General features: G+C 41.1%; 1 protein-coding gene across 7 annotated transcripts in view; it reads left to right on the top strand.

Annotated features, from left to right (window-relative positions):
- The first annotated feature begins 3,143 nt into the window (after positions 1–3,143).
- The window catches only part of PHKA2 (phosphorylase kinase regulatory subunit alpha 2), a 75,389-nt gene continuing 51,125 nt past the window's right edge, over positions 3,144–27,407 (top strand). For 5 of the 7 annotated variants that reach the window (XM_036912862.2, XM_036912864.2, XM_036912863.2 and 2 more), the window contains exons 1-2: positions 3,147–3,338; positions 3,760–3,911. In XM_036912862.2, coding sequence (XP_036768757.1) covers positions 3,834–3,911 — 78 coding nt within the window. In that variant the 5' untranslated portion in view covers positions 3,147–3,338; positions 3,760–3,833. Of the gene's footprint in view, positions 3,339–3,478; positions 3,912–6,863; positions 6,986–27,407 lie in introns of those variants that run through there. The other 2 variants (XM_057496066.1, XM_036912865.2) reach the window with 2 other exon arrangements.

Below are 27,407 nucleotides of genomic sequence, written 5' to 3'. Positions count from 1 at the left end.
TTTTTTTTTACTTCACACAGATAAGGGGCAGGACAGAGAGAATATTCCTGAAAAGCATTCTCATTTGGATTTCAAACTGGTCTCACAATCTGAGACTATTGAAGGAGATAGAAGTGGTGCCAGTATGAAGAGGCAAGGAGTGTCATAGCAGAGGCCACTATTTGAAGAAGTGTTTCCTCAGAACATTTGAAAAATTTTTTCCCAAAACATACTACAATCAATTCCACAAAGTATCTCTATTGACTTCAATGAGCAACATCATGATTGTTCTCAGCAAAAGTGGTAAAATGGCTTCACTGGGATACTGGGTTTTTTCTAATGAATCTACCTAGGAAGCAAGTTAGTTCCCTGAAGGCCATTTTGACAAAGACCTAATTTACTGAATGAACAATTTACCAAATGGACTAATATGTTGTCATTTTGTCTCCATAACAGCATTTTAAGGACTTTCAGTTTGTTTCTGCCTTAGCTCCTCGCTGCTATGGTTGGGATCTGAAGGACAGGAAAAGGAAAGATATAAGTGGATATAAGAACATAATACTGAACAGGAATAACTCTTATCAGTAGATTCTTTTTTCTTTCACCTCAGTCTCAAGCTACAGCATCAAAAGGTTGGGGCAGACAAAATTGAGTATATTCTTTCAGAATATATTCTTTTAAATATATTTACAGATATATTCTTCACTGTAAAAAAATCTGACGCTCCCTTGTGTTTTCTCTCTTTACCTCTCAGTCTCAAAGTAGCTACAGGAAGCTGGAGCAGAGACAAATTCGGTATTCTTTGAAATATTGTGATGAAAAACAAAATGATCCCCAGACTAAAATTAAATTGTCATAAAGATAACTAGATTTGGTAAATGGGCTATTTCCAGTAAATTGATTCAGAATGGCTCCTCTCTGTGTCACAGGTGGTGCTTTTCTTTAGAATCAAAGACCTGAACACTCCAAGAGAAACATTTGTTAGTTTCTACGTTAGACACTGATATCTGGCTCTCTGGGAACTTCCTTGGTAGAAGCCACTGTGACAGGACAATAGGCAGACCCTCTAGGTTGAGTCAGGGAAGTCATACATGGTGCTGCCCCCGGGGTCCAATTTGGGGTTTTCATCTTTATGAAGATCATGAATCAGCTTCAGAAACAACAACATACCCCATCACATTGCACGTCTGATTCTTGATACATATTTGAGAACTGACTTGGAGACAGTTTCTATTGGGTCAAAACCAGAGAAAGGCTTCATGGATATAGGGACCACGATATGGAGGTTTTGTATCTCAGCGACATAGGATACTAAGATACGAGTCTGATTTTTCTACAGCATAGCATCTAATCCAAAATGGATCAATAAAATTCACCTAGAAACTTAAAGCTAAAAAGTAGTAGCCTTTCTTCTTGGTTTTATCCCTGAATTTCAAGCTTATTGAAAATATAGAGCTTATATGATAATATGCATTAAAGTATAGGCCAAAGCCTAAGAATGAAGGCTGGCTATACACCAGAAGGGGTGTTTGTGTGTAGTATCATTTGTAAAGAATGAGATCAAGAAACTGAAAATGTTTCTATACTGGTTGAAAATGCCAGGTCATGTGCAAAGTTCATCAGCTATTTTTCCCCCATGGCTGCAAAACAGATTCTTAAGAAGAAGCACTCGATGTGAACGAAAGCAGTAATGAAAAGAAGCAATGATACCAGCTTTTAAATGCAGAATACATAAGAGTTCTAGGAACAGTACATATTCAGATTCCAAGAGTTAATGGTGATAACAATGTCTAGTTTTATTTATTCCTAGACCATAGCAAATTCTTCATGAAGGCACATCATGTGGATTGCTGAATAATTTAAGAGCCAGTAGTAAGAAACAAAATGTGAGATGATGAGGGGTTGATGTTTTAGTTGAGTGACATAGATTTGTTATGAGATTTCCAAACTTTTTACCTTGTTAAGGGCCGTACATAGGGGACCCAGTTGAGTAGAACTGATTTCCTTCCCTTCCTCCCCTTTCTTCCTTCCTTCCTATTTCCATCCTTCCTCCCTACCTACACTAACTGAGCTACAACTACATGCTCAACACTATACCAAGCATGGTGGGAGATACCAAAGACTGCTTCAATGAGTAACTTACAATCCAGTTAGAAAAACATGCCTCACATGAAAACAAGAAAATATGAGGCAATGTTATTGTCAAATGATAATGAAAACAGCTACAATTTATGAAGTACTTTTCTATGCCAGGCATAGCACTAAGTGCTTTATATTTATCCTCTTGACCATAGCCGCCCTAGAAGGTAGGTGCTATTATTCCCATTTTACAGATGGGAACATTTAATTTCAAACAGCTAAAGCAGCATGCCAAAGCTCACACCACTTGTAAATGGCAAAACTGGGATTTGAACTCAATTTGAATTGACTCCACGACCTAAGTTCTTTTTAAGGAAATTGTTAGGGGAATTCAGAGAATGTTGAGGGCTAATAGGAGGGAGGAGCTGAGCTGGCCCTTAAAGGAAAGATAGGCTTCAGATGAGCCAGATGGAGGAAGGGCTTATCAAGCACACAGTAAAAGTATGAAGACTAAGCAAAGGGCTTGCGATAACTATTACAGTAGCCCAATTGTCCAGTGGAATTCATATGGGGTCAGATTTTGGTGGAAAATGAATATTGGGTCAAAGATTGTGAACTGTAGGTAGTAGGCAGCCACGAGAAACTGTAATGCCAAGTTTCAAGTTGTAGTCCTGTTGGACTAGACTGCAGTCCTGGCTTGGTGAGTGGCGCCCAGGTGACTAGGAGCGGGGCCGCAGGCTGGGGGGGCAGCTGGAGAACCCTGCCCCGGCCGCCCCTTTCCCTTCCCGGCCGTGCCCCACTACTAGGCTTCCGCTCAGCGTAGGCGCGGCCCGGGGCAGCGCTACCATCCCGGCCCGCAGAGGCGACCTCTGTGGACTGACCTATTTTCCCGCCTCTGGTGAGGTGGGCGGGCCATCCCGAGCGCCTCCTCACCGCCGCGCAGGGAGGCTGCCTTGCCGGCCGCCTAGAGTCAGTCCTCTACCTCCCGCCCTCGGAGGATTCCTCTCCGCTGCGGGGGCGGGGCTGGAGGGCGGTGCCAGGGACGCGACTGCGAGCTCATCTCGGGGCAGGGCGGGGCCCAAGCGACAGACGGTGTTAGCCGCGCTCTGGTCCCCTAGCGGAGCAGTCCCCTTACCTTGCTCCTCGGGCAGGCGCGAGTCCCGCTCCGCGCCCGGGGCGGAGCCGGAGGCGGGGCACGGGGCGGATCCAGGGCGTCCAGGCGGTCGCGGCGGAAGGGCCTGTTTCTCCAGCCTCCGCTGGGGTCGGCGTCCGGTGGGAAGGTAAGTGGCTCAGAGAGGCAAATTGGTTCCCACCCGAGCCAGGTTCTCCGCTGCTCCCGCGGGCCACTCACTTTTCCTTCCCCCTCAGGCCCCGACTCGGAGGATTCCGTTCCGTTCCGTTCCGGAGCGGGAGCGGGAGTGGGAGTGGGGAGGAGCTGCGGGTGGGCTAGGGTTCGCGGCCGCCCTCGGAGCCCTCTCACCACGTCCTGGAGGACAAAGACAAAAGAGGCTCGGCAAGATTTCGTCGCCCCACGCCCGGAGCCCGGTACCCGGCTTCTCCCGCGGGGCCGCCGGGGACCCGCGAGCGATGGGGTCGCGACGGCCTGCTCAAGGCGGAGCCGCCATAGCGCCAGCTCCTGTCCCTGCCCCTGCGCCTTCCGCTTGATTTCCAATCACTCTTTAGTTCTATCATTTTTAAAAGTTCCGAACTCCTAACCACTGGGCTCAGCCGGGGCGTCCCACATCCGCGCAGCGGCCCCGGGGACTGTCGCGGAGATGAGGAGCAGGAGCAATTCCGGGGTCCGCTTGGACGGATACGCGCGGCTGGTCCAGCAAACTATCCTGTGTTACCAGGTAAGGAGGGACCACCCTGAGCTGCTGTCTCGCTGCACTCATTCTCCTACCCAATCGTCTCTCGTCTCCTGAGACTTTACAATTAAGAGTCTTTGTTGGGCGGTGATTACCATTCCCACCCCGTGCTCTTTATGAGTCGGGAGACTGAAGGGCTGTGCGGCTACTCTTACCAGAATGTTTGGTTCACTGTTTGGAATTGAAGGGAGAAGGAACCCGCTGGGTGCCCTGGGTACAAAATGCGTCATTCTGCATTGACTCTGCTTCTTTTGAGAGAGAGAGGAGGTGTGTGTAGGTCGGACAGAGCACACTGAATGAGGACGGTGAACTCTGGACTGCGAGGGCGGTAGACGGGAGTGAAGAAGCTTCTAAGGTTTGCACCTCACTCTGGAGTGTGGGGCGACTGCTGCTGGCTGCCTTCCCATGAGTTTCCTCGTTACAGAACCGCCATCAAGGGCCTGAGGGCTTACTCTGGATGCTATTTTACAGATGGGAAAATTGCAGGCCAAAAAAGGTTACTTCATGTAGTAGGGTCAGACCCAAAAGCCAGTCTTCTGCCCTTCAAGTTCAAGAAGAACTTGAGGCTCCCAGTATGGTCTAAGGTATGAATATCCCTGCTGTTTTGTATTACTGGGCTAAAGTTATATGTGGGCCCATCATGTAAGACCACTGGACTATTTTTATTCTTAGTGAAGACAGCAGTTATGTTGATTGCCTTCAGTCAACAGCATCTATTTATAGGACCTCCATGTCAGAGAAGGAAATGTCATTTCATGGTTAGAGGCCTGGCCTGCAAGTGGGGAGGCCTGGTCACTCCCAAGCCACTGACCATTCCCTTCTTAGCCAATTTCTCAGCCTTATTTCCTCATTCAGGAAATATTTATTGTGTACCTATTGTATGCAAGGCATTCTGTTGGGTGCTGGGCTTACAAAGAATAAATAACTGTAGTGCAGAGAGATTTATGCCTAGGGTATAGGTCCAGCATCTCTTGTCTGAAATCCTTGGGACCAGATGTGGTTCACAAGTCAAAAATGTATGGAATTTAGAAATGTAATACACATTTATTATATATTTTATAATAACTGCAGTGGGCAGCACCCCTTAATCAAACACATTATTATTTCCATCAGGATGTGACTATTCATACTGAATAAGAAAAGTAGAGGCTTAAAGTAGTTTCACATCAGTTCAGATCATCTTTTGCCATCAAATGAGCTTGCTGCAAACTTATGAAAACACAATTTTCAGAGCTTTTTGGCTTTTGAAATTGCACATGAAGGATTGCGGTCTTTATTTGGGGAGGTTGGCCCAGTTTGGGGAATAGGGGAGGAGTCCGGGAAGAGATGGTATTTGAGTTGAGAACTAAAGAAGGAGTAGGCAGGCAAATAGAGGTTATATTTTGCCTTCCTCTTTGGAACATGTTATAATTATTACACCTACAAGTTTTAAATCCAAGTTGAAAGGCCTTTCCCTTCATTACGGTGATGGAATGGGCTGTAAAGAAAACTGATGAAGCTTGGTTCCTTAGTCATACTTGGGTTTGAATCCCTGTCTCTGCCTTCAAAGACATAATGCAACCTTTACTCAACCTCTGAGTCCATGCCCTCATCTGTAAAACGGGGATAATAATACCTTCCTCCACTGAGGTATCATGAAGGAAAAATTAGTGCCCAGTATGTTGCCTGGCACCCAGTAGGCAGTTAATAAATAGAGCTAGGGGTGGTGTTAAGACTTGGACACAGGCCATACATCCTTACCTCACCACCCTGGCCCATGATGTCCCTTTCCTGAAGGCCCTGATACAGCTACTAATTGCTTTCTGGTCTATGAATGTAATTGTATCTCCCCACTGATGCAGGGAGATGCTTAAGCACAGAGACCTCCCCAGTTTTGTTCCTTTTGCAGCAAGCGGTGCTCCAGACACATGAAGGGTACCCTTAAGTCCTTAAGATAAAATACTTCCTTGCAGGCTCTGAGCCATCCTAATGACCCAGCTATCGATCCAGTCTTGCCTTCCCTCAAGAGCACAAGAACTGTCTTCTCATTAAAGCAAATCTGCAGTGTTGGACTTTCCTCTCCAACATTTTAATGATAAAAAAAGGTTTGAGCCTTTAGTTTTATTTATTTTGGGGGTAGTTGGTGAGAAGGCCTCATGTTTGTCGTCTTTTCCCTTCCTGGCTACATCGTCGAGCTCTATGGTAAATCAGAAAACTCCAAGTATGATTCTGCTGGGAAATCCCATGAGTCTGCATGTGTAGAATTTCAATCCACTCCCCCCTACCCCCTCCCACCGTCCATACCCATCTTGCCCCAACAACTAATCTTCACAGTTGTACATCCCTAACCCATTGGGGCCTCTTCATCTTTTCTGAGCAGTCTTAGGCAGGTCACCTAACCACTCTGTAAAAATAAATGAGCAATTTTACCTTACGCATATTTTACCATGGTAAAAAAAATGAATGAGTTGGACTAATGGTTTCTAAAGTTAATGCTATCTCCCCATTTCTTGTAGGTATGTGCAGATGTTTATGAGGCATTTTGCAATGTCAGCTGGTACCAGCTCTGAGCTCCGTTTCTGATTTGCTCTTTTAATTGATTTCACTTGTTAGAAATTGTTCAGTGTTAAATATGTCAAACCCGTGATCATTCTTCTGTTAGAGACAATAGTTTGTTCATAGGCTAACATGTTGACTAATTCCTTTTCCTGTATCTGTGAGAGGAGAACTTTTTCCACTTATCACTTGCCAAACACACTTGCTACTAAATATTATGTGAATCTTCAAGGCAAGTAAGGAAAGACCTATAACAGATTTGATTTTGTATATGTGGAGAGTATAAATATACACTCTAGGGAGTATGTTCAATTATTTATTGACTTAAAAAAAAAGGAAATTTCTAGATTTATTTTGGCCCAGATAAGAAATACTAACTTAGTACATTTTTTTCAATATCAGCTGTGTTTGAAGGCTCATTAATAAAAGTGTCAAGTACAAAGTGGTGAGAAGAGACTGCAGATCAGAAAGAAAAAGGTCAAAAGTGTTCACTGTAACTGTAGATTATTTGGTATAAAAAGCAGGTAAGTAAGAGAACAGGATAGTAACTAAGTATTGGTATTTAGTGAAATGGAATTTAAAATGAGAAGAATGGAATAATGAAAACATGGAGTATGGAACAAAGAGTAATAATAATAAAGACTAATTTGGGGGAAAGTTTAAAAAAGATATAATTGAATGCTGGAAAATAATAACATGGCAGAAGAATGGGAGGAGACTGGGGTTAAAGCATTCTAAGGCCGTTAGCACATTAAGGAGGAGGATAGAGCTATATACTTTAAGAGTTTATGTTTAAGTATTACCATTAAAGTAATATGAATGGAATATATAATTTTTAAAACAAGGAATCAAAATTTGATTACTCCAAGAGAAGAAAGGGAAAGTGTGCTTGGGGAGAGAGGGAAGTGAAAAAATAAATAAATAAACGTAAAGGACTAAACAGGAAGATAGAAATAAGTCCAACTACATTATTAATCACAAAAAATGTAAGTACTTAAATTAGCCAGACAATAGAAGTTATTATAAAAATGTTTTTAAAGATATATGTGGTTTATAAGAGACAAAACCTAAAACAGAATACTGAAAGGTTGAAAATTTAGTGGAATGAGATATACTAGGCAAATGTTAACCAAAATGAAATTGGTGTAATTATACTAATGTCAAACAGATTTTGAAATTTAAAAAATTATATTATTGGGGATAAAGAAATGTTGTTATTAGATGATCGAAGCATAATTCACCAAGAAAATAAAGCAATTTGAAACCTAGAGAATACTAACATAGCTTCAAAAGATATAAAGCAAAACTTGACCTAATTGTAGGAGATGTTAACAAATCCGTAATTATAGTGGGAGTTTTTTAACTTCCCTTGCTCAGATACTAATAGATCATGCAGAGAAATAATCAGGACATAGAAAATTTGAGTACCACAAGAAACAAATGTGCATACATTGGATGGGCACCACATTCTTTTTCGATTGTTTCTACTCTCTCAGCGAAACATGAAACATGAGGCACAGTCTTCAGCTGAGAGTGAAGATAGGGAGGAATTATCAGAGGTTTGAAGAGAGAAGAAGGTATGAAATAGTCTGTTAAGGGAAGAAGGGAATGATGGACAAGGGATTTTAGTATAATTGTTGGACCAGCACTAAGGGCCATTAATTTTGAGTGATTTCAGTCAGTATGGCTGTGTGTTTTTCTCCAGCCACATGCAGCTGTACAGGTGCACTGCTAGAGTAGACAGAGTCTAATTCAACCAGAGCTGGGGTTTTGCCCAGTGAGTACAATGGAGTGAGAGGGGGCAAGGGATCAACAGATAACCCCTATCTTCAATAAGCTGTTTCAGATTAAAGGTAAAGAGGGATAACTCCCAATTCTTTTTATGTGGCCAGTACTCTGCGATACCATAGTCAAACACGACATAATGGGAAATAATATTATAGAGGAAATTCACTTATGAATATTGATGCAGAAATACAAAGTAAAATACTAATAAAATGAACCCAGCAATGTAAGAAAATTCATCACAGTCAAGTGGAGTTTACCCAAGAATACAAGGAAATTTTCTATAAGAAAATCTATCAATATAATTTACCACATTAACCAAAGAGAAAAATGGTGTGATTATCTCAATAGATCTAGAAAACCATTTGATGAAATTCAGTATATAAAATTTTTTTAAAGCACCTCTTAGCAAACTAGGCATTCAAAGGAATTTTATTATCCCTATAAAGGACAATGCTAAAGAAAAATCTACCAACATCATAGCTAATGTATTGGTGAAAGATTGGAAACAATTATCTTTAAAGTCAGGAACATCAAGGATCCCCTCTATCACTCCTATTCAGCATTGTAATTGTGACCCACATACCAAACATGAAAAGAAATGAGAGGTATAGAGATGATACTTATTTGCAGATATAAGTGCCATAGAAAATCCCAAAGTGCTGGAACTGAAGTTCTCAATTTTTAGAGTAAGTTTTAAGGTGATGTGTTATGCAGCAATGAATAATACAGAAGTTTAATCCTAGGAGAGTTAGGGAACCAACCACTTATACAGCTGATTGGATTCAAGTTTCAGTCTTAATTGAGAGCTTGTTTCAGTTTGATTAGATAGCAGGTGATACCATGTTTAGCTTTTGGGTTTGTAAATATTCTCTTTTCATTACTTAATAGCAAAGAAGTGCCAGGGTAACCAAAAGGTATTTTAAGTCCCAGTGTCCTACTTCACAGATAACCTTGTAATTAAGTTGATTCCTGTCATCATTTACAGTAATTTTATGTATTCTATTTCTATGATTGTATTCTACAATATAAAGAAGTGATTTACAGACGAGGAAACTAATAAACATGTGAAATGCTAGCTCAGCTTCACTAGTAATTTGAGAAAATAAAACAAATCAAAACAGTAAATTGAGACTGAGATTGGCAACAATTTTAAAGGAGAATTCTAAGTGTTAGCAAGATTGTAGAGAGGGGTAATTCTCATACACTAATCATGAGAAGATGTACAGTATTAGTTAAGGTAGGCTAATGGCTACAACAAACAAAGCCACAAATTACATTGACTAAACACAAGTCTATTTCTCATTCATGTAATAGTCCAGCATGGGTCCAGGTAAATAGGGTGGTCATCCAGAGACCTGGGCTACCAGTGGCTCTGCCATCTTCAATGTTCAGCACTTGAGGTCACCCTGGATGTCAGCATCCAGCTGGCAGATCAGGAAAGAGTATAGAAGATTGCTCATGGGAGGGTTTTATGGCCAAGGAATGGAAGTTGTGTACTTCACTTCATTCACATTCCTTTGACTAGAACTTAGATACATGGTCACATCTAACTGCAAGGGAGGATGGGAAATGTAGTACAGTTAAATGCCTAGGAAGAAGAGGAAATTCAACTAGTGGTTAGCTAGTAGTCGGTGCCCTAGCATGTAAGTTACAAACTGTTTCTTGGTACAATTACCTTGGAAAATAATTTGGAGATATTGGTGAAATTAAAGCTATGAATACCCACCCTATGACCCAGTAGGTCCATGTCTAGATACATATACTAATGTGTGCTTGCCCATTGCCCAAGGAGTCATGTACAAAGACATTTGTTGAAGCATTGTTTTTGAAAGGGGAAAATTAGAAACTATCTAAATGTTTATCAGTTTGGAAATGGACAAATAGAGATTTAGCCACCTATTAGAATAGTACACAGCAGTTAAAATGAATGACCTAAACTTAAATGTATCAAATTGGATAATCCTCGAAATTAAAAGTTGGTGAATAAATAAGGTATAGCAGAATAAGTACAGTATTCTACTATGTATTAGAACTTTAAAAACACCCCAAATAATATCTGTCTTGCTCATGGACACCTATATTTGTTGTAAGAATTTTTAAAACAGGCACAGGAAAAATACACTTCAACTCTGGAGTAGTGTAGCTATTCTCAAGGAGGTGGTCCTCAGATCCCTTAGGATCTCTGAGCCCTTTTCAGGGCTGACAGATGGTCGTCTGGTCTGTGTGCCGAATTGAGAAAGAAAGTGCTGAATGGATAACATTTTTTCCTTCCTGGTACATAATCCAGTACCCTGCCTTCTGCTACCTCCTACTTCAACTCTTTTTGGGCACAGCCAGGGGGAAGGCTTTTGCTGTGCCCTTTTCAGGACAGCCTTTAAATATTTTAGTGCCAGATAAAAACATCTGAGTAATTCAACAAAAATGTCTTTGAATCCTCCATTTACAAACATAAGACTGTAATAACCCATACAAGGGAGAGATTAGAATCGTTTTAAATTTTGCAGGGATCAAAAGATCATCTAGGCAGATCATGTAGTCTCCTTTTATAGTTAAAGAGCTCCAGCCAAGAGAGTTGAGGGGACCATTTTCAAGGTCATCCTTCTGGTGAGCTGACATCCCTGTGATAAGCATTCTGTCTTGTTGGAAACAGGCCAGAGGAATGAGGTATGTTCTTTAGATGCTCCAGATTGCTGTGAATACCAACTAAAGTTGCATTCTTCTTTGTGTGTTAAAATAATGAAACTTTAATAGGCTATTTCTTTAAATACTATGAGGCAGATGTGAAATTTATTTCACTATTAAAATTTCACTAATAAAATGTCACATCTGCCTCAGTGGAGGCAGAACCCAATTAATATTCATAAAATACATTTAGAGAAGTGGTTTTTAATCAACTGGGTTACAGACCCATTTGAGAATTTGATGAAGGCTGAATATCCTATCCTCTCCGGAGAAAAATGCTCACAGGAAAATTCCAGGGGTCTCACGGACCTCCACTCCCCTGCCCCCTAAAGCCCATCATCCATGGATTCTTAACAGATCCTCTGGAGAGCCCAGATTCAGAGTAACGTGATGACCCCATGTTCTGAAACCAAACCTAATGGAGTAAAAGTCAGTCTTATAATTAAAAATATCAAATAGTGATGCCCACAGCTCTATTTGGGTGAAAGGTTATTAGTGTGGCACCTTAATCCCTTGATAAGTTAAACTTCAGGTGTCAGCAGGGAAGATACTGTCAGCTCCACTGAGCTTGAATGTATTCTGTAAGTTTCCAGAACACCAAGCTAAGGACTGATATCTTAGTAATCCCCCATCTTACTACAGAAATTGGTGTGAGAGGCAAAGAATTAAAATCTCCTATGGGAGTGGTCAAGTCTTTAGCCCATTTGATTGTAGCTAACAGGCCGAGAACAGTTTCTGTGAGGTTTGAAAATTTTAAGATGAGTGTTAGGATCTGGAGCACAGCTGGAACAAAGCTTGAATGAAGTGGGTGACTGTAATGCTTGGCTCCCAACCCAGTTCATTTCCCTATAAGCCATCATTCAGTCACGTGAGATGGTGCAAATGCTTAGGTCTAGGACAGCTTGCAGCTTGTATAGTATTTATAAATTCAAGTGTTGGGGGCGGGGGAGGATCTGTTAAGCAGCAATTTAGAAAAAGACATCATTTAAAAGTGAGAATTGCCTACCTGTTGATCTCCTTAGGTAAAAAGCATGAGGCTGCTGCATGTTAGAGCTTATGTTTTCAACATTCTCTGAACGTCTGAGGTTTACATGTCAAATTATACAAAACCTATCTTTTTAAACTAATGGAAAAAGACAGTGTTACACAACCAGCAGTCTCAAGTACAAAACATAATCATTTTAGAACAAATGCTATTGTTAATTCCCATTTTAAAAAATATCTGAAGCCCTGTTTATAGTTCCTGATGCGTGATCAAAACAGAAAGTTTCTGTGATGACTGCCCTTGCACTGTTCACCATGTAAGAACTTATTCACTATGTAAGAACTTGTTCACCATGTAAGAACTTGTTCGTTATGCTTCAGAAGATTGGAGACTGTTGAGAATTAGGGTTGGGGTTGATTAATGATTGTGCATTGAGTTCCCTATACAGAATTTTATTGTTGTTAACAACCATTTGATCAATAAATATGAGAGATGCCCTCTCAAAAAAAAAAAAATATCTGAAGCCCAAGGCACTGCCCCTCCCCATCTCCTTTAATATTTTAGGCAGTAGTTGCTAGAACAAAATTCCAGTATAACAAATGAATTTAGCCAGTTTTGGGTTAAATAAATAATAGAATTTCTCAGTTTTTCTCTTTTTTTCTTTACTAATATGGAAGCAGTGGGGGGTAATCATGTATTTTCAACAATTATTCTAGCCTCCTGTGTATTTCATTTGACTAATTGAATTGGACTTTTCCTGCCTTGGCGCTGAACAAGGCTGTGACAAGCACTTAGTGAGGCTTAGTCTGAAGGGAAAAGGCGCAAGGGTAGGGGTTAGCTGGAGGCCCCTGACCTCTGTCCCAGGAAGCATAGGAAAGGAAGCTTGGGGAAGGCTTCACAGGAGGGAGCATGTGAAGGAGGCCTTTGCTGGCACACAGGCCTGGAAGTGTGAGAGCAGAGTGGACGGAGGAAACATGAACCGGGGTGTTCTGGAGGGCTAAGGAGGGACTGTCAGGTGATGAGGCTGGATGTGAGAGGAAGGGCCCACACTTGATGAGCCTTGGATGGTAATCTCAGGGACAGATTCTATTTTGTAGGATTGGAGAATTCTGAGCAGCGCGGTGAAATCTTGAGATTTGAGTCTTTCTGTGACCTCCCTTTATGGAACGTGGATTGAAAGGAACCAGTACTAGAGGCGGGAAATCAGTATGGAGCTATTCCAGTTTTCTTTTAGGACGGAGGTAGGGGAAGAGGGAGTTTATACCGTGTGCCATTTTTGGTATGTAGATGACAACATTCATCTCTGTGCCCACCAGCTAGAAACTGAATTGCAAAATGTAAAATTAAGTCGTTTGGTGCTTCCATAAAGCATATGTATTTTGCCTTCATATTGCCTGAGTCTTGTCAGGATTCTTTCAGTGTGACAGAAACCCACTTCAGGGTTTCTTAAACTGCCTCTAAGCACAAAAGAGAATTTATTGCTCAAATAGCTGAAAGATCCAAGGGGTTGTGCTTGATTCAAGCATAGTTGGATGCAGGAGTTCAAATGATCAAGTATGTCTCTGCATTGCTTGGCCCTGTTTGACACAGAGTACACTTTATTCTCCGCAGCCAGGGCTGGGGGGCAGGCAGTGATGGGTCAGCCCCACCAAACCACAGTGAAGCAGAGCAGGAGAAATTATAGGTTATTACCCGAAAAAAGGGGGAACAGGTGCTGGATAGGCAGAGGCAACAGTGTTCCTATAAGGGCAGGGATGAAGTAAAGGATCCAAGGGCATCCATTCTCAGTCTGCTTTGAACCCTCCTTTTTTTTATAGAAAGGGAAACCAAGGCCCAGAGAAGTTAAGTAATTTGCCCAAGGTCACATAGCTAGTAAGTGGAAGAGCAGAGATTTGAGCCCAGATGTGTCTTACACAGAGTAGGGTCCATGCCCTTAACCACTACATTATACACTATGCCTGCCTTGTGGGATGGCCCTCAGGGTCCTTCTGCCTAAATAATGCCAGAGCCTGAGCCGGCATCACCCACAACCCTTCCCATTCTATTTGGAAAATTCTAAATGTAGGAAGTTATTTTGAGTTGAGTCTGATTTGAGTTTAGTAACTGACAAAATTGAATCCCTCTTTCAGAGGACAACCTTTCAGGTCTTTGAAGATGTTAGCCTGCTCTCCCTTAAGTCTCCTCTAAGCACCATATTTTTCCCCTTTCCCATGAGATGTTGCTTTTAGCCTATTCATAGCCCTGACCACCCTCTCAGTATGTTCCAGGTAGTGACTGTCCCTTTTAAAACCTGCTGTTTGTCAGTGACAAAATACATTCGTTTGTGCTCTCCCAGGCTGGCAGTTCAGTGAGACTCATTTCCCATGTTCTGAAAACTACTTCCATTAACACAGTATTGGCCTTTTGGTATCCACTCCCATGTTGTTGGTAGGTTGCTATTAAAACTTGCTGTCAGTGTTGTTGAAATTTCTCATCCCTAAGTGTTGGGGCAAGTGTGGCTGGGTCACAGGATAGCTGCTGGGGTTGGGGAGCGGAGGGGTATGGAAAGAGAAGAGATTTGTTTAAAGATTTGTTGGGGTAGGAGTGTATGTGTAAAGTAAACAACTCAAATGTGTGGGAGTGGTGGCTAGTATAATTAGTTCAGCAAACATTTATTAAACATGTGAGCCCAATAAATAAATTCTTGTTGAATTCTAATTTGCTTCAACTTGTCCAAGTCCGTAAGCATTCTGCTGTTCCGAAGCAGGATTGCTAGGTCATAGGGTAAGTATATGTTCAACTTTATTAGAAACTGCCAAACCATTTCCTAGAGTGACAGCATCATTTTGCATTCTCACCAGCAATGTATAAAGATTCCAGTGGTTCTGCATCCCTGTTAGCACTTAATTTTGTCAGTATTTTTTCTTTTAGCCATTTTTTATAGGCATGTAGTAGTATCTCATAGTGGTTTCAATTTGTATTTTCTTAATAGCTAATGATGTTGACCTCTTTATGTGTTCATTTGTCACCCATTTATCTTTTTTGGTGAAGTATCTCTTCAAGGTTTGGTTGTTTGTTTTTACCTATTTTTTTTTTTATGATTATTCGTTTGATTTTTTTTTTTTTTTAGATAATTATTTTTTATTGAAGGGTAGTTGACGCACAGTATTACATTACATTAGTTTCAAGTGTACAACACAGTGATAAAACATTTATATACATAATTCTAGGTTCCAGCTATCACCCTACCAAGCTGTTACAATATCTTGACTATATTCCTTATGCTATACATTACATCCCAGTTACTTATTTATTTTACCATTGGAAGTCTGTCCTTTTTTTTTTTTTTATTGTGAGGGCATCTCTCATATTTATTGATCAAATGGTTGTTAACGACAATAAAATTCTGTATAGGGGAGTCAATGCTCAATGCACAATCATTAATCCACCCCAAGCCTAATTTTCGTCAGTCTCCAATCTTCTGAGGCATAACAAACCAGTTCGTACATGGAGAACAAATTCTTACATAATGAATAAGTTACATAGTGAACAGTACAAGGGCAGTCATCACAGAAACTTTCGGTTTTGCTCATGCATTATGAACTATAAACAGTCAGTTCAAATATGAATACTCATTTGGTTTTTATACTTGATTTATATGTGGATACCACATTTCTCTATTATTATTTTTAATAAAATGCTGGAGTGGTAGGTAGATACAAGATAAAGGCAGAAAACATAGTTTACTGTTGTAAGAGAGCAAATGTAGATGATCAGGTGTGTGCCTGTAGACTATGTGTTAATCCAAGCTAGACAAGGGCAATAAAACATCCACGTATGCAGAAGATTTCTCTCAGAACAGGGGGGGTGAGGTTCTAAGCCTCACCTCTGTTGATCCCCAATTTCTCACCTGATGGCCCCCCTGCGACTGTGCCTGTCTTAGGTTGTTCCTCCGTTGAGGAATCTTACCCGTCTCTGGCTAACCAGTCATCTTCCAGGGCCATACAGGGAAATGTAAAGTTGGTAAGTGAGAGAGAAGCCTTATTGTTTGAAATGGTTAGCTTTTTATTTCTTTGCATATTTATGCCCCGTAGCTTCTATGCCCAGCATTTCTCTTGAGGTATCTTTACCACTAGGAAGAATTATGATACTCGGTAAATTTGATATGAGGCACGAATTCTATTTAAGGGTTGTAATTAGGAAGGAAGAAGAAAAGCTATAGAAGTAGCAGGCGGAAGAAAACATGGGAAGATTGATTATTTCTTTGATATATCTTCTTGTAGAGTAACTTCAGCATGTATAGGTTTTAAGCTACTACTTAAATTGCGCATACACATTAACATAATAGGAGTATAGTTACATAACCAAAGCATATCTGTAATTACCAGTCATCTCCAGTGAAACCAAGAAAACCAGTTAGGCACCTTAGGCATTTGTGAAAACTTATCTATGATATGGTGGATATTGTCCAAATGAACTTGAACAGTCTGAGAGAAATCAGACAAATTAAAACAACCCATTCCTGGGGAATGTTCACATCCCTTATGTTCTTTTAACAGTAAATAGTCTGTAGTTGTAAGATTTTGGAGCGCTACAATTTGCACTTCTCCTAATTCTTGGTTGAGTTCCAACAGTATAGATCCAGCCAAATTTGTTGTTTTACTGTATGCACAGGCCAGCTTAGATATCTCCTTCATTCCCATGGCAAGTCCAGGAGCTGGTGGGATGAGTGCATCTACAGCTGTAGCAGTGCGTCGATCTTTGTTGGGGTTTTTTGATGATCATCTTCTGGCATGAGTCTTCCAGAGAGTGCTGATGTTGGAAGTTCTCTTTCATATCGTATCTTAGTTCATTTTCGGGGTAGCCCAATTAGGCTTTGATCCTCTGTATAAACACAAACAGACCCTTTGCCTACACTTTTATATGCCCTTTGTACCCTTGTGTAGAACTCATTGGAGCTTACCACACAGGAACTGTCCTTTTTTGTTTTGTTTTGTTTTGTTTTGTTTTGTTTTTGGTATCACTAATCTACACTTACATGACGAATATTATGTTTACTAGGCTCTCCCCTATACCAGGTCTCCCCTATAAACCCCTTTACAGTCACTGTCCATCAGCATAGCAAAATGTTGTAGAATCACTACTTGCCTTCTCTGTGTTGTACAGCCCTCCCTTTTCTCCTACCCCCCCATGCATGCTAATCTTAATACCCCCCTACTTCTCACCCCCCTTATCCCTCCCTACCCACCCATCCTCCCCAGTCCCTTTCCCTTTGGTACCTGTTAGTCCATTCTTGAGTTCTGTGATTCTGCTGCTGTTTTGTTCCTTCAGTTTTTCCTTTGTTCTTATATTCCACAGATAAGTGAAATCATTTGGTATTTCTCTTTCTCCGCTTGGCTTGTTTCACTGCATAATACCCTCCAGCTCCATCCATGTTGCTGCAAATGATTGGATTTGCCCTTTTCTTATGGCTGAGTAGTATTCCATTGTGTATATGTACCACATCTTCTTTATCCATTCATCTATCGATGGACATTTAGGTTGCTTCCAATTCTTGGCTATTGTAAATAGTGCGGCGATAAACATAGGGGTGCATCTGTCTTTCTCAAACTTGATTGCTGCATTCTTAGGGTAAATTCCTAGGAGTGGAATTCCTGGGTCAAATGGTAAGGCTGTTTTGAGCATTTTGATGTACCTCCATACTGCTTTCCACAATGGTTGAACTAACTTACATTCCCACCAGCAGTGTAGGAGGGTTCCCCTTTCTCCACAGCCTCGCCAACATTTGTTGTTGTTTGTCTTTTGGATGGCAGCCATCCTTACTGGTGTGAGGTGATACCTCATTGTAGTTTTAATTTGCATTTCTCTGATAATTAGCGATGTGGAGCATCTTTTCATGTGTCTGTTGGCCATCTGTATTTCTTTTTTGGAGAACTGTCTGTTCAGTTCCTCTGCCTATTTTTTAATTGGGTTATTTGTTTTTTGTTTGTTGAGGCGTGTGAGCTCTTTATATATTCTGGACGTCAAGCCTTTATCGGATGTGTCATTTTCAAATATATTCTCCCATACTGTAGGGATCCTTTTTGTTCTATTGATGGTGTCTTTTGCTGTACAGAAGCTTTTCAGCTTAATATAGTCCCACTTACTCATTTTTGCTGTTGTTTTCCTTGCCCGGGGAGATATGTTCAAGAAGAGGTCACTCATGTTTATGTCTAAGAGGTTTTTGCGTATGTTTTCTTCCAAGAGTTTAATGGTTTCATGACTTACATTCAGGTCTTTGATCCATTTTGAGTTTACTTTTGTATATGGGGTTAGACAATGGTCCAGTTTCATTCTCCTACATGTAGCTGTCCAGTTTTGCCAGCACCACCTGTTGAAGAGACTGTCATTTCGCCATTGTATGTCCATGGCTCCTTTATCAAATATTAATTGACCATATATGTCTGGGTTAATGTCTGGATTCTCTAGTCTGTTCCATTGGTCTGTGGCTCTGCTCTTGTGCCAGTACCAAATTGTCTTGATTACTATGGCTTTATAGTAGAGCTTCAAGTTGGGGAGTGAGATCCCCCCTACTTTTTTCTTCTTTCTCAGGATTGCTTTGGCTATTCGGGGTCTTTGGTGTTTCCATATGAATTTTTGAATTATTTGTTCCAGTTCATTGAAGAATGTTGCTGGTAGTTTCATAGGGATTGCATCAAATCTGTATATTGCTTTGGGCAGGATGGCCATTTTGACGATATTAATTCTTCCTAGCCACGAGCATGGGATGAGTTTCCATCTGTTAGTGTCCCCTTTAATTTCTCTTAAGAGTGACTTGTAGTTTTCAGAGTATAAGTCTTTCACTTCTTTGGTTAGGTTTATTCCTAGGTATTTTATTTTTTTTGATGCAATTGTGAATGGAGTTGTTTTCCTGATTTCTCTTTCTGTTGGTTCATTGTTAGTATATAGGAAAGCCACAGATTTCTGTGTGTTGATTTTGTATCCTGCAACTTTGCTGTATTACGAGATCAGTTCTAGTAGTTTTGGGGTGGAGTCTTTAGGGTTTTTTATGTACAGTATCATGTCATCTGCAAATAGTGACAGTTTAACTTCTTCTTTACCAATCTGGATTCCTTGTATTTCTTTGTTTTGTCTGATTGCCGTGGCTAGGACCTCCAGTACTATGTTAAATAACAGTGGAGAGAGTGGGCATCCCTGTCTAGTTCCCGATCTCAGACGAAATGCTTTCAGCTTCTCGCTGTTCAATATAATGTTGGCTGTGGGTTTATCATAGATGGCCTTTATTATGTTGAGGTACTTGCCCTCTATTCCCATTTTGCTGAGAGTTTTTATCATGAATGGATGTTGAACTTTGTCAAATGCTTTTTCAGCATCTATGGAGATGATCATGTGGTTTTTGTCTTTCTTTTTGTTGATGTGGTGGATGATGTTGATGGACTTTCGAATGTTGTACCATCCTTGCATCCCTGGGATGAGTCCCACTTGGTCATGGTGTATGATCCTTTTGATGTATTTTTGAATTCGGTTTGCTAATATTTTGTTGAGTATTTTTGCATCTACGTTCATCAGGGATATTGGTCTGTAGTTTTCTTTTTTGGTGGGGTCTTTGCCTGGTTTTGGTATTAGGGTGATGTTAGCTTCATAGAATGAGTTTGGGAGTATCCCCTCCTCCTCTATTTTTTGGAAAACTTTAAGGAGAATGGGTATTATATCTTCTCTGTATGTCTGATAAAATTCCGAGGTAAATCCATCTGGCCTGGGTGTTTTTTTCTTGGGTAGTTTTTTGATTACCGCTTCAATTTCGTTGCTGGTAATTGGTTTGTTTTGATTTTGTGTTTCTTCCTTGGTCAGTGTTGGAAGGTTGTATTTTTCTAGGAAGTTGTCCATTTCTCCCTGGTTTCCCAGCTTGTTAGCATATAGGTTTTCATAGTATTCTCTAATAATTCTTTGTATTTCTGTGGGGTCCGTCGTGATTTTTCCTTTCTCGTTTCTGATACTGTTGATTTGTGTTGACTCTCTTTTCTTCTTAATAAGTCTGGCTAGAGGCTTATCTATTTTGTTTATTTTCTCGAAGAACCAGCTCTTGGTTTCATTGATTTTTGCTATTGTTTTATTCTTCTCAATTTTATTTATTTCTTCTCTGATCTTTATTATGTCCCTCCTTCTGCTGACCTTAGGCCTCATCTGTTCTTCTTTTTCCAATTTCGATAATTGTGACATTAGACCATTCATTTGGGATTGCTCTTCCTTTTTTAAATATGCTTGGATTGCTATATACTTTCCTCTTAAGACTGCTTTTGCTGTGTCCCACAGAAGTTGGGGCTTAGTGTTGTTGTTGTCATTTGTTTCCATATATTGCTGGATCTCCATTTTGATTTGGTCATTGATCCATTGATTATTTAGGAGCATGTTGTTAAGCCTCCATGTGTTTGTGAGCCTCTTTGCTTTCTTTGTACAGTTTATTTCTAGTTTTATGCCTTTGTGGTCTGAAAAGTTGGTTGGTAGGATTTCAATCTTTTGGAATTTTCTGAGGCTGTTTTTGTGGCCTATTATGTGGTCTATTCTGGAGAATGTTCCATGTGCACTTGAGAAGAATGTATATCCCGCTGCTTTTGGATGTAGAGTTCTATAGATGTCTATTAGGTCCATCTGCTCTACTGTGTTTTTCAGTGCTTCCGTGTCCTTACTTATTTTCTGCCCTGTGGATCTATCCTTTGGGGTGAGTGGTGTGTTGAAGTCTCCTAGAATGAATGCATTGCAGTCTATATCCCCCTTTAGTTCTGTTAGTATTTGTTTCACATATGCTGGTGCTCCTGTGTTGGGTGCATATATATTTAGAATGGTCATATCCTCTTGTTTGACTGAGCCCTTTATCATTATGTAGTGTCCTTCTTTATCTCTTGTTACTTTCTTTGTTTTGAAGTCTATTTTGTCTGATATTAGTACTGCAACCCCTGCTTTCTTCTCGCTGTTGTTTGCCTGAAATATGTTTTTCCATCCCTTGACTTTTAGTCTGTACATGTCTTTGGGTTTGAGGTGAGTTTCTTGTAAGCAGCATATAGATGGGTCTTGCTTTTTTATCCATTCTCTTACTCTGTGTCTTTTGATTGGTGCATTCAACCCATTAACATTTAGGGTGACTATTGAAAGATATGTACTTATTGCCATTGCAGGCTTTAAATTTGTGGTTACCAAAGGTTCAAGGTTAGCCTCTTGAGTATCTTACTGCCTAACTTAGCTCGCTTATTGAGCTGTTATATACACTGTCTGGAGATTCTTTTCTTCTCTCCCTTCTTGTTCCTCCTCCTCGATTCTTCATATGTTGGGTGTTTTGTGCTGTGCTCTTTCTTGGAGTGCTCCCATCTAGAGCAGTCCCTGTAAGATGTTCTGTAGAGGTGGTTTGTGGAAAGCAAATTCCCTCAGCTTTTGTTTGTCTGGGAATTGTTTAATCCCACCGTCATATTTGAATGATAGTCGTGCTGGATACAGTATCCTTGGTTCAAGGCCCTTCTGTTTCATTGTATTAAATATATCATGCCATTTTCTTCTGGCCTGTAGGGTTTCTGTTGAGAAATCTGACGTTAGCCTGATGGGTTTCCCTTTATAGGTGACCTTTTTCTCTCTAGCTGCCTTTAACACTCTTTCCTTGTCCTTGATCTTTGCCATTTTAATTATTATGTGTCTTGGTGTTGCCCTTCTTGGATCCTTTCTGTTGGGGGTTCTGTGTATTTCCGTGGTCTGTTTGATTACTTCCTCCCCCAGTGTGGGGAAGTTTTCAGCAATTATTTCTTCTAAGATACTTTCCATCTCTTTTCCTCTCTCTTCTTCTCCTGGGACCCCTATAATACGGATATTGTTCCTTTTGGATTGGTCACACAGTTCTCTTAATATTGTTTCATTCCTGGAGATCCTTTTGTCTCTCTCTATGTCAGGTTCTATGCGTTCCTGTTCTCTGATTTCAGTTCCATCAATGGCCTCTTGCATTCTATCCATTCTGCTTATAAACCCTTCCAGAGTTTGTTTCATTTCTGCGATCTCCTTTCTGGCATCTGTGATCTCCCTCCGGACTTCATCCCATTTCTCTTGCATATTTCTCTGCGTCTCTGTCAGCATGTTTATGATTCTTATTTTGAATTCTTTTTCAGGAAGACTGGTTAGGTCTGTCTCCTTCTCTGGTGTTGTCTCTGTGATCTTTGTCTGCCTGTAGCTTTGCCCTTTCATGGTGATAGGAATAGTTTGCAGAGCTGGGACGAGTGACGGCTGGAAGGACTTCCTTTCTTGTTGGTTTGTGGCCCTCCTCTCCTGGGAGAACAGCGACCTCTAGTGGCTTGTGCTGCGCAGCTGCGCGCAGACAGGGTTTGTGCTTCCTGCCTGGCTGCTATGGAGTTAATCTCCACTGTTGCTGTGGGCGTGGCCTGGTTCGGGCAGCTACTCCAAAGTGGTGGAGTCGCCTTGGAGCAGGAGCGGCTGGGAGGCTATTTATCTCCGTAAGGGGCCTCCCTGCTCCCTGCAGCCCAGGGGTTAGGGTGCCCAGAGATCCCCAGATTCCCTACCTCTGGATTAAGTGTCCCACCCTGCCCCTTTAAGACTTCCAAAAAGCACCCGCCAAAACAAAACAACGACCACCAAAAAAAAAAAAGAAAAAAAAATTTTTTTAATTAAAAAAAAAAAAAAATTTTTTTAATTAAAAAAAAAAAGGTGGTCGCTCGTTTTTCTTTATTCTCCGGTGCCAGCCTCAGGCCTCTGCTCACCGGTCTTGCTGCCCTGTTTTCCTAGTATTGGGGTCCCTATCCCTTTAAGACTTCCAAAAAGCGCTCGCCAAAACAAAAAAGCAAAAAAAAAAAAAAGGTCGCGCGCTTTTCTTATGTCCTCCGACACCCGTTCTCCAGTGCCTGCTCACTGTTCTTGCTGCCCTGTTTTCCTAGTATCGAGGGCCCTGCACTCTGGCCCGGATGGCTGGGGCTGGGTGTTCGGCAGCCCTGTGCTCCGTCTCCCTCCCGCTCTGCCTATTCTTCTCCCGCCGGGAACTGGGGGGAGGGGCGTTCGGCTCCCGCCAGGCCGGGGCTTGTATCTTACCCCCTTCGCGAGGCGCTGGGTTCTCTCAGGTGCGGATGTGGTCTGGTTGTTGTCCTGTGTCCTCTGGTCTTTATTCTAGGAAGGGTTGTCTTTGTTATATTTTCATAGATATATGTTGTTTTGGGAGGAGATTTCCGCTGCTCTACTCACGCCGCCATCTTCCGCCCCTCTGTTTTTACCTATTTTTAAATTGTTTTCTTACTGTTGAGTTTGAGAATTCTTTATATGTTCTGGATACAATTTCCTTTTTGAATAGGTGACTTGCAAATAGTTTCTCCTAGTCTGTAGCTTATTTTTTTATCATAGAGCAAGTCTTCAATTTTGATAAAGACCAGTTTATCAATTTTTCTTTTGTAGATGATGCTTTTGGTACCATGCATGATTCTGCCTAATTCTAGGTCATGAAGATTTTTCTTCTATGTTTTCTTATAAAAGTTTTATAGGTTTACATTTTAGATTTATATCTGTGATCCATTTGGAGTTAACTTTTGTAAAAGGTTTGGATTCAGATTGAGTTCATTTTCTTGCATACAGATGTCCATTTGTTCCAACACCATTTATTAAAAAGGCCGTCCTATCTCCCTTTGTCTTTCGACCTTTGTCAAAAATCAATTTGTCATATTTGTGTGGATCTATTTCTGGATACACTGTTCTAGCTGCTGTGTGTCTATCCCTTTACCTCTTGTTAGGTACATACACATTCGGGATTGTTATGTTTTCATGATGAACTAACCTTTTCATTATGTTATAGCCCTCTGTATCCCTGGTAATTTTCTTTTGCTGTATAGTCTACTTTGATACTAATATCTCAATTCCTTTTCCCTCTTCCCCCTACCCTAAGAGTAGGAATTTCGGTTTATTACTTTAATACCTTTTTATAACCCAGGAAGCAAAATGCCAGTAGTTCATCACCATTTTAACCTCTGATCGCTTCAGATTCAGTCATGGGTCCTGGCCCCACCGACAGCTGGCAGATAAGGTTACCATGACAGCATAATTGTTCACATAATAGTTGTTCACACTTACTTGCTTCCCATTCCTGGGGGAGGATTCCACATCCCTACCCTGTTGAACTCAGAAATGGCCATGTGACTTGCTTTCACCAATGAGATGAGGGAGGAAGCAGTATGTGTCACTTCTGACCATCAGCCTTCAGAGGCAGCTCAGGGTTTGCTGTGTCTTCTCTGCCATGAGATGGGCATTGTTGTGGGTACAGGCTGCTCCAGTAGCCTGGTTCCTAGAGGGAAGATAAGACAGAGCAGAACCACAGTTGATGAGGCATGGACATGAGGCACAGATGAGAAATAAACATTTGCTGTTATAAGCCACTGAGAGTTTAGTGTTTGTTATGGTGTTACGGAAAATAGTGGAAAAGCTGGACTGGATCACTGACGGAAGAACCAAGTGGTACCCGGAGGTCTTGGACTGTTGAGGTTTTATTTCATACCGGTGGGCTCAGGGGAGTAATCTCCCAAGGTCTGAGCCCTGAGCACAAGCAAGGGGAGCAATTTATATTATTTTGATACGTGGCATTTCGGCATGCGCAGGGCAAAAGAGGAGCCTGGTGGAGGGGAGGGGAGAGCTGGGAGTGCTTTGCCAACTGGAGGAAAAAAGTGGTTTGCTGACCTTGACAGCTGTGTTCAATATTTTCCTTATCAATGGTAGCATGGGGGCCAAGCCCTGGGCCCAGTGCATTCTAGCCTTAGGGTACCTAACCTTTTGTCTCATTAATAGGAGCCCAGAAGGGCACTTTGCCTGAATTAGAAACAAAGAAGTGGAGAGGGTAAGACCGGCCAACAAATGGCTGGAGTTAAAGGACAGACTGCCCAGCTGTTGGCTCCTTGCCCTCGATGAAACAATGTATAGGCTCATCTGTCTCCGGCCTCCTCTCCTAGAGTTGAGGATGTCATTGTCAGTCCCCTGCAGCAGGGATCTGCATAGCTCTCCGGGCAGCTGCTGTTGACTGTGATCTGCTGCAGCCTCCTCCATGGCCCTACACCTGTCAGCTCAGGAAACAGTTTTGAAGTGGTAGAGTGGCTCTTACTATAGAATTTGTCACGTATACTAATTTATTTCTTCAGGCAAAGTACACAGTTTAGTAAAAGAAAACAAAAGATTTTTATGAGTGAGCAAAATTCAGGGCTAAAGAAGGGGAAAGGCAAGACTTGGGGGTGCGGAGGGTGCAGAGTTGCCAGGGTGTTTGACTCAAACATATATCAATGGGATAAAATACATCCACTAGCAGTATTTACGGTAAAAATAATAAAGGGCACCTAGGCTTTGTTTTTTCCTCATAAAAATAATGTTTACATCAAACTAACTTGCATATTGTTCCCCAACCACATATCTTCATCTGATTTCCTGAAATAATTATATAAGAAAGAAATAATGTGAATGAAATCAATTCAAATAGATCAATAATAGTATAGTTAGCAGTTAATTGAGTACTGATTTGTGCCAGACGCAGTCCAGAATGCTTGATACAAATGAACTCATTTGGTCCTCACAACCCTGTGAGGTCTAGGTACTATTGTAAATCCCCATTTGATAGATGGAGACACTGAAGTAATTTGCTCAAGGTCACACCTGGATTGTGGTAGAGCTTTGATCATGGGCAGTGTGTTTCTAGAGCCTGTGCTCTTAATACATTGAAGGTTATGTGTGGGTATAGATATAATTATATTTTTAAAAGATCGGAAAACAGCATATGGTTAAAATGATCATATCTGAAGCCATAGGCTTAGCCTAGACAAAGCTACCCACCTTCCTTCTGTTGTTTGCAGTGTGCCTGTTTGTGTTTAGCTTGTAAAATTACATCATATATGGAGGACTTTCTTCCCCCTCCACTTTGATAGCTGATGTAAGCAAAAGACCCCAGAGCTCTAAAGAGACTGCCTGTTGGGTGGATCACCAAAACCAGTGAATGAGAATGCAGATGGTGCAGCACAGGCCACCTCTAATGAGGGGGGAGTGACTCAAAAAGACCAAGCCACAGGGGCATCCTTAGACCAAGGGACAGCAGGCCGGATTGCAGACTACCTCCCAGCCATTTCGGTTTTTATGCATTACATCAAAATGGAACCTCCCACTACTTCCAGCATAATGCATTATTTGTATAGACTTAGAGAGAAGCAAGTTTTAATCTTTGCCATAACAATACCCCATAACTTGGTGGGCTTAAACCACAGAAATTTACTTCTTACAGTTCTGGAGGCTGGGAAGTCTGATGTCAGGGCACCAGCAAGGTCGGGTTCTGGTTGGAACCCTCTTCCAAGTTACACACTGCTGGCTTCTTGTTGTGTCCTCACATGACAGAAGAGAGCAAGCTAACTCTGGCCTCTTGTAAGGGCACTAATCCCATTCCTGAGGGCTCTGCCTGGTGACTTAATCACCTGCCAAAGGCCCCACCTCCTAACATCATCACTTGGGAATTAGATTTCAACATATGTTTTTGGGGGAGACACAAACATTCATCCATAACTGAGTATTCTGCTGAGTGTAGTAGTACTCCAATTTAACATGGTTTGCATGTGCAGTTTTTGATGTGGGGATCTCCAAAATGCCCAGACTGCTTTCTATAGTGGAACAAGGGGCTCTGACAGTTAAGCCCAAACTGAAGAATCAAAGAGGTGACTTTCAGTTAACAGGACAGTGACATTTCATAATCCAAACCACACTTGACAGTGTGTGTAAGCGGTTACTGCTATTACTCCATTTGTATAAAATGTCCAGAATAGGCAAATCTACTGAGATACAAGGCTGTTTGTCTCAGTGGACTCACAGTTGATGGGTATTCCAGGAAGCGTCTGAGTTCTTTCTCTGGATCTCTTGATTTCCTGCCCCAGGGTTAGCCAAATGGCCTTAGAATAGAAAATACATACTTATACATTGTTGGTGCATAGTCATTTTTAAAAAAAGAACTACAGTAGTTCACTATTGGAATAAAACCTTGTACCTTCACTTAGCCATTCCTTAGCCTCAGTCTAGTTGGCTTTAAGGTCATTGATTTGCAATTGTTGGCTATAGAACTATGTCAGTATACTGAATGCTATTGCCCCTGAGGGCAGTATCAGTTGAGTTTTAGATGTTTTGGAAGAGGGCATAGATTAGTTAAAGGAAAAAGTGAAATATTTAATTCCTTAGGGTGGAACCATTTGAAACTATGCCAATTTTTTTTTCTTTTACCTAATAACTGGCAGTATCACTTTGAAAGTACCCAACAGTTTTTTCATAAGCCCTCTTGTAAATAATTTGGTACCCTTTTGAGTAATATATATTTTTTTACCTGGCAAAGCTCTGCCTGTTATGACATTTTAATGGATACATATTTCTTTGCATATTTTCAAGAAAAGTCAACAGAGTGTTTATCTTTATGTGATTCTTTTCCTGCCTTATCTATTTTATTTCTAGGTACAGTTTATTAGGACTTACTTCTT

The sequence above is a fragment of the Manis pentadactyla genome, chromosome X (assembly GCF_030020395.1).
Source record: "Manis pentadactyla isolate mManPen7 chromosome X, mManPen7.hap1, whole genome shotgun sequence".
Classification (NCBI taxonomy): Eukaryota; Metazoa; Chordata; class Mammalia; order Pholidota; family Manidae; genus Manis; species Manis pentadactyla.
This window is presented reverse-complemented; position numbering and strand designations above follow the sequence as displayed.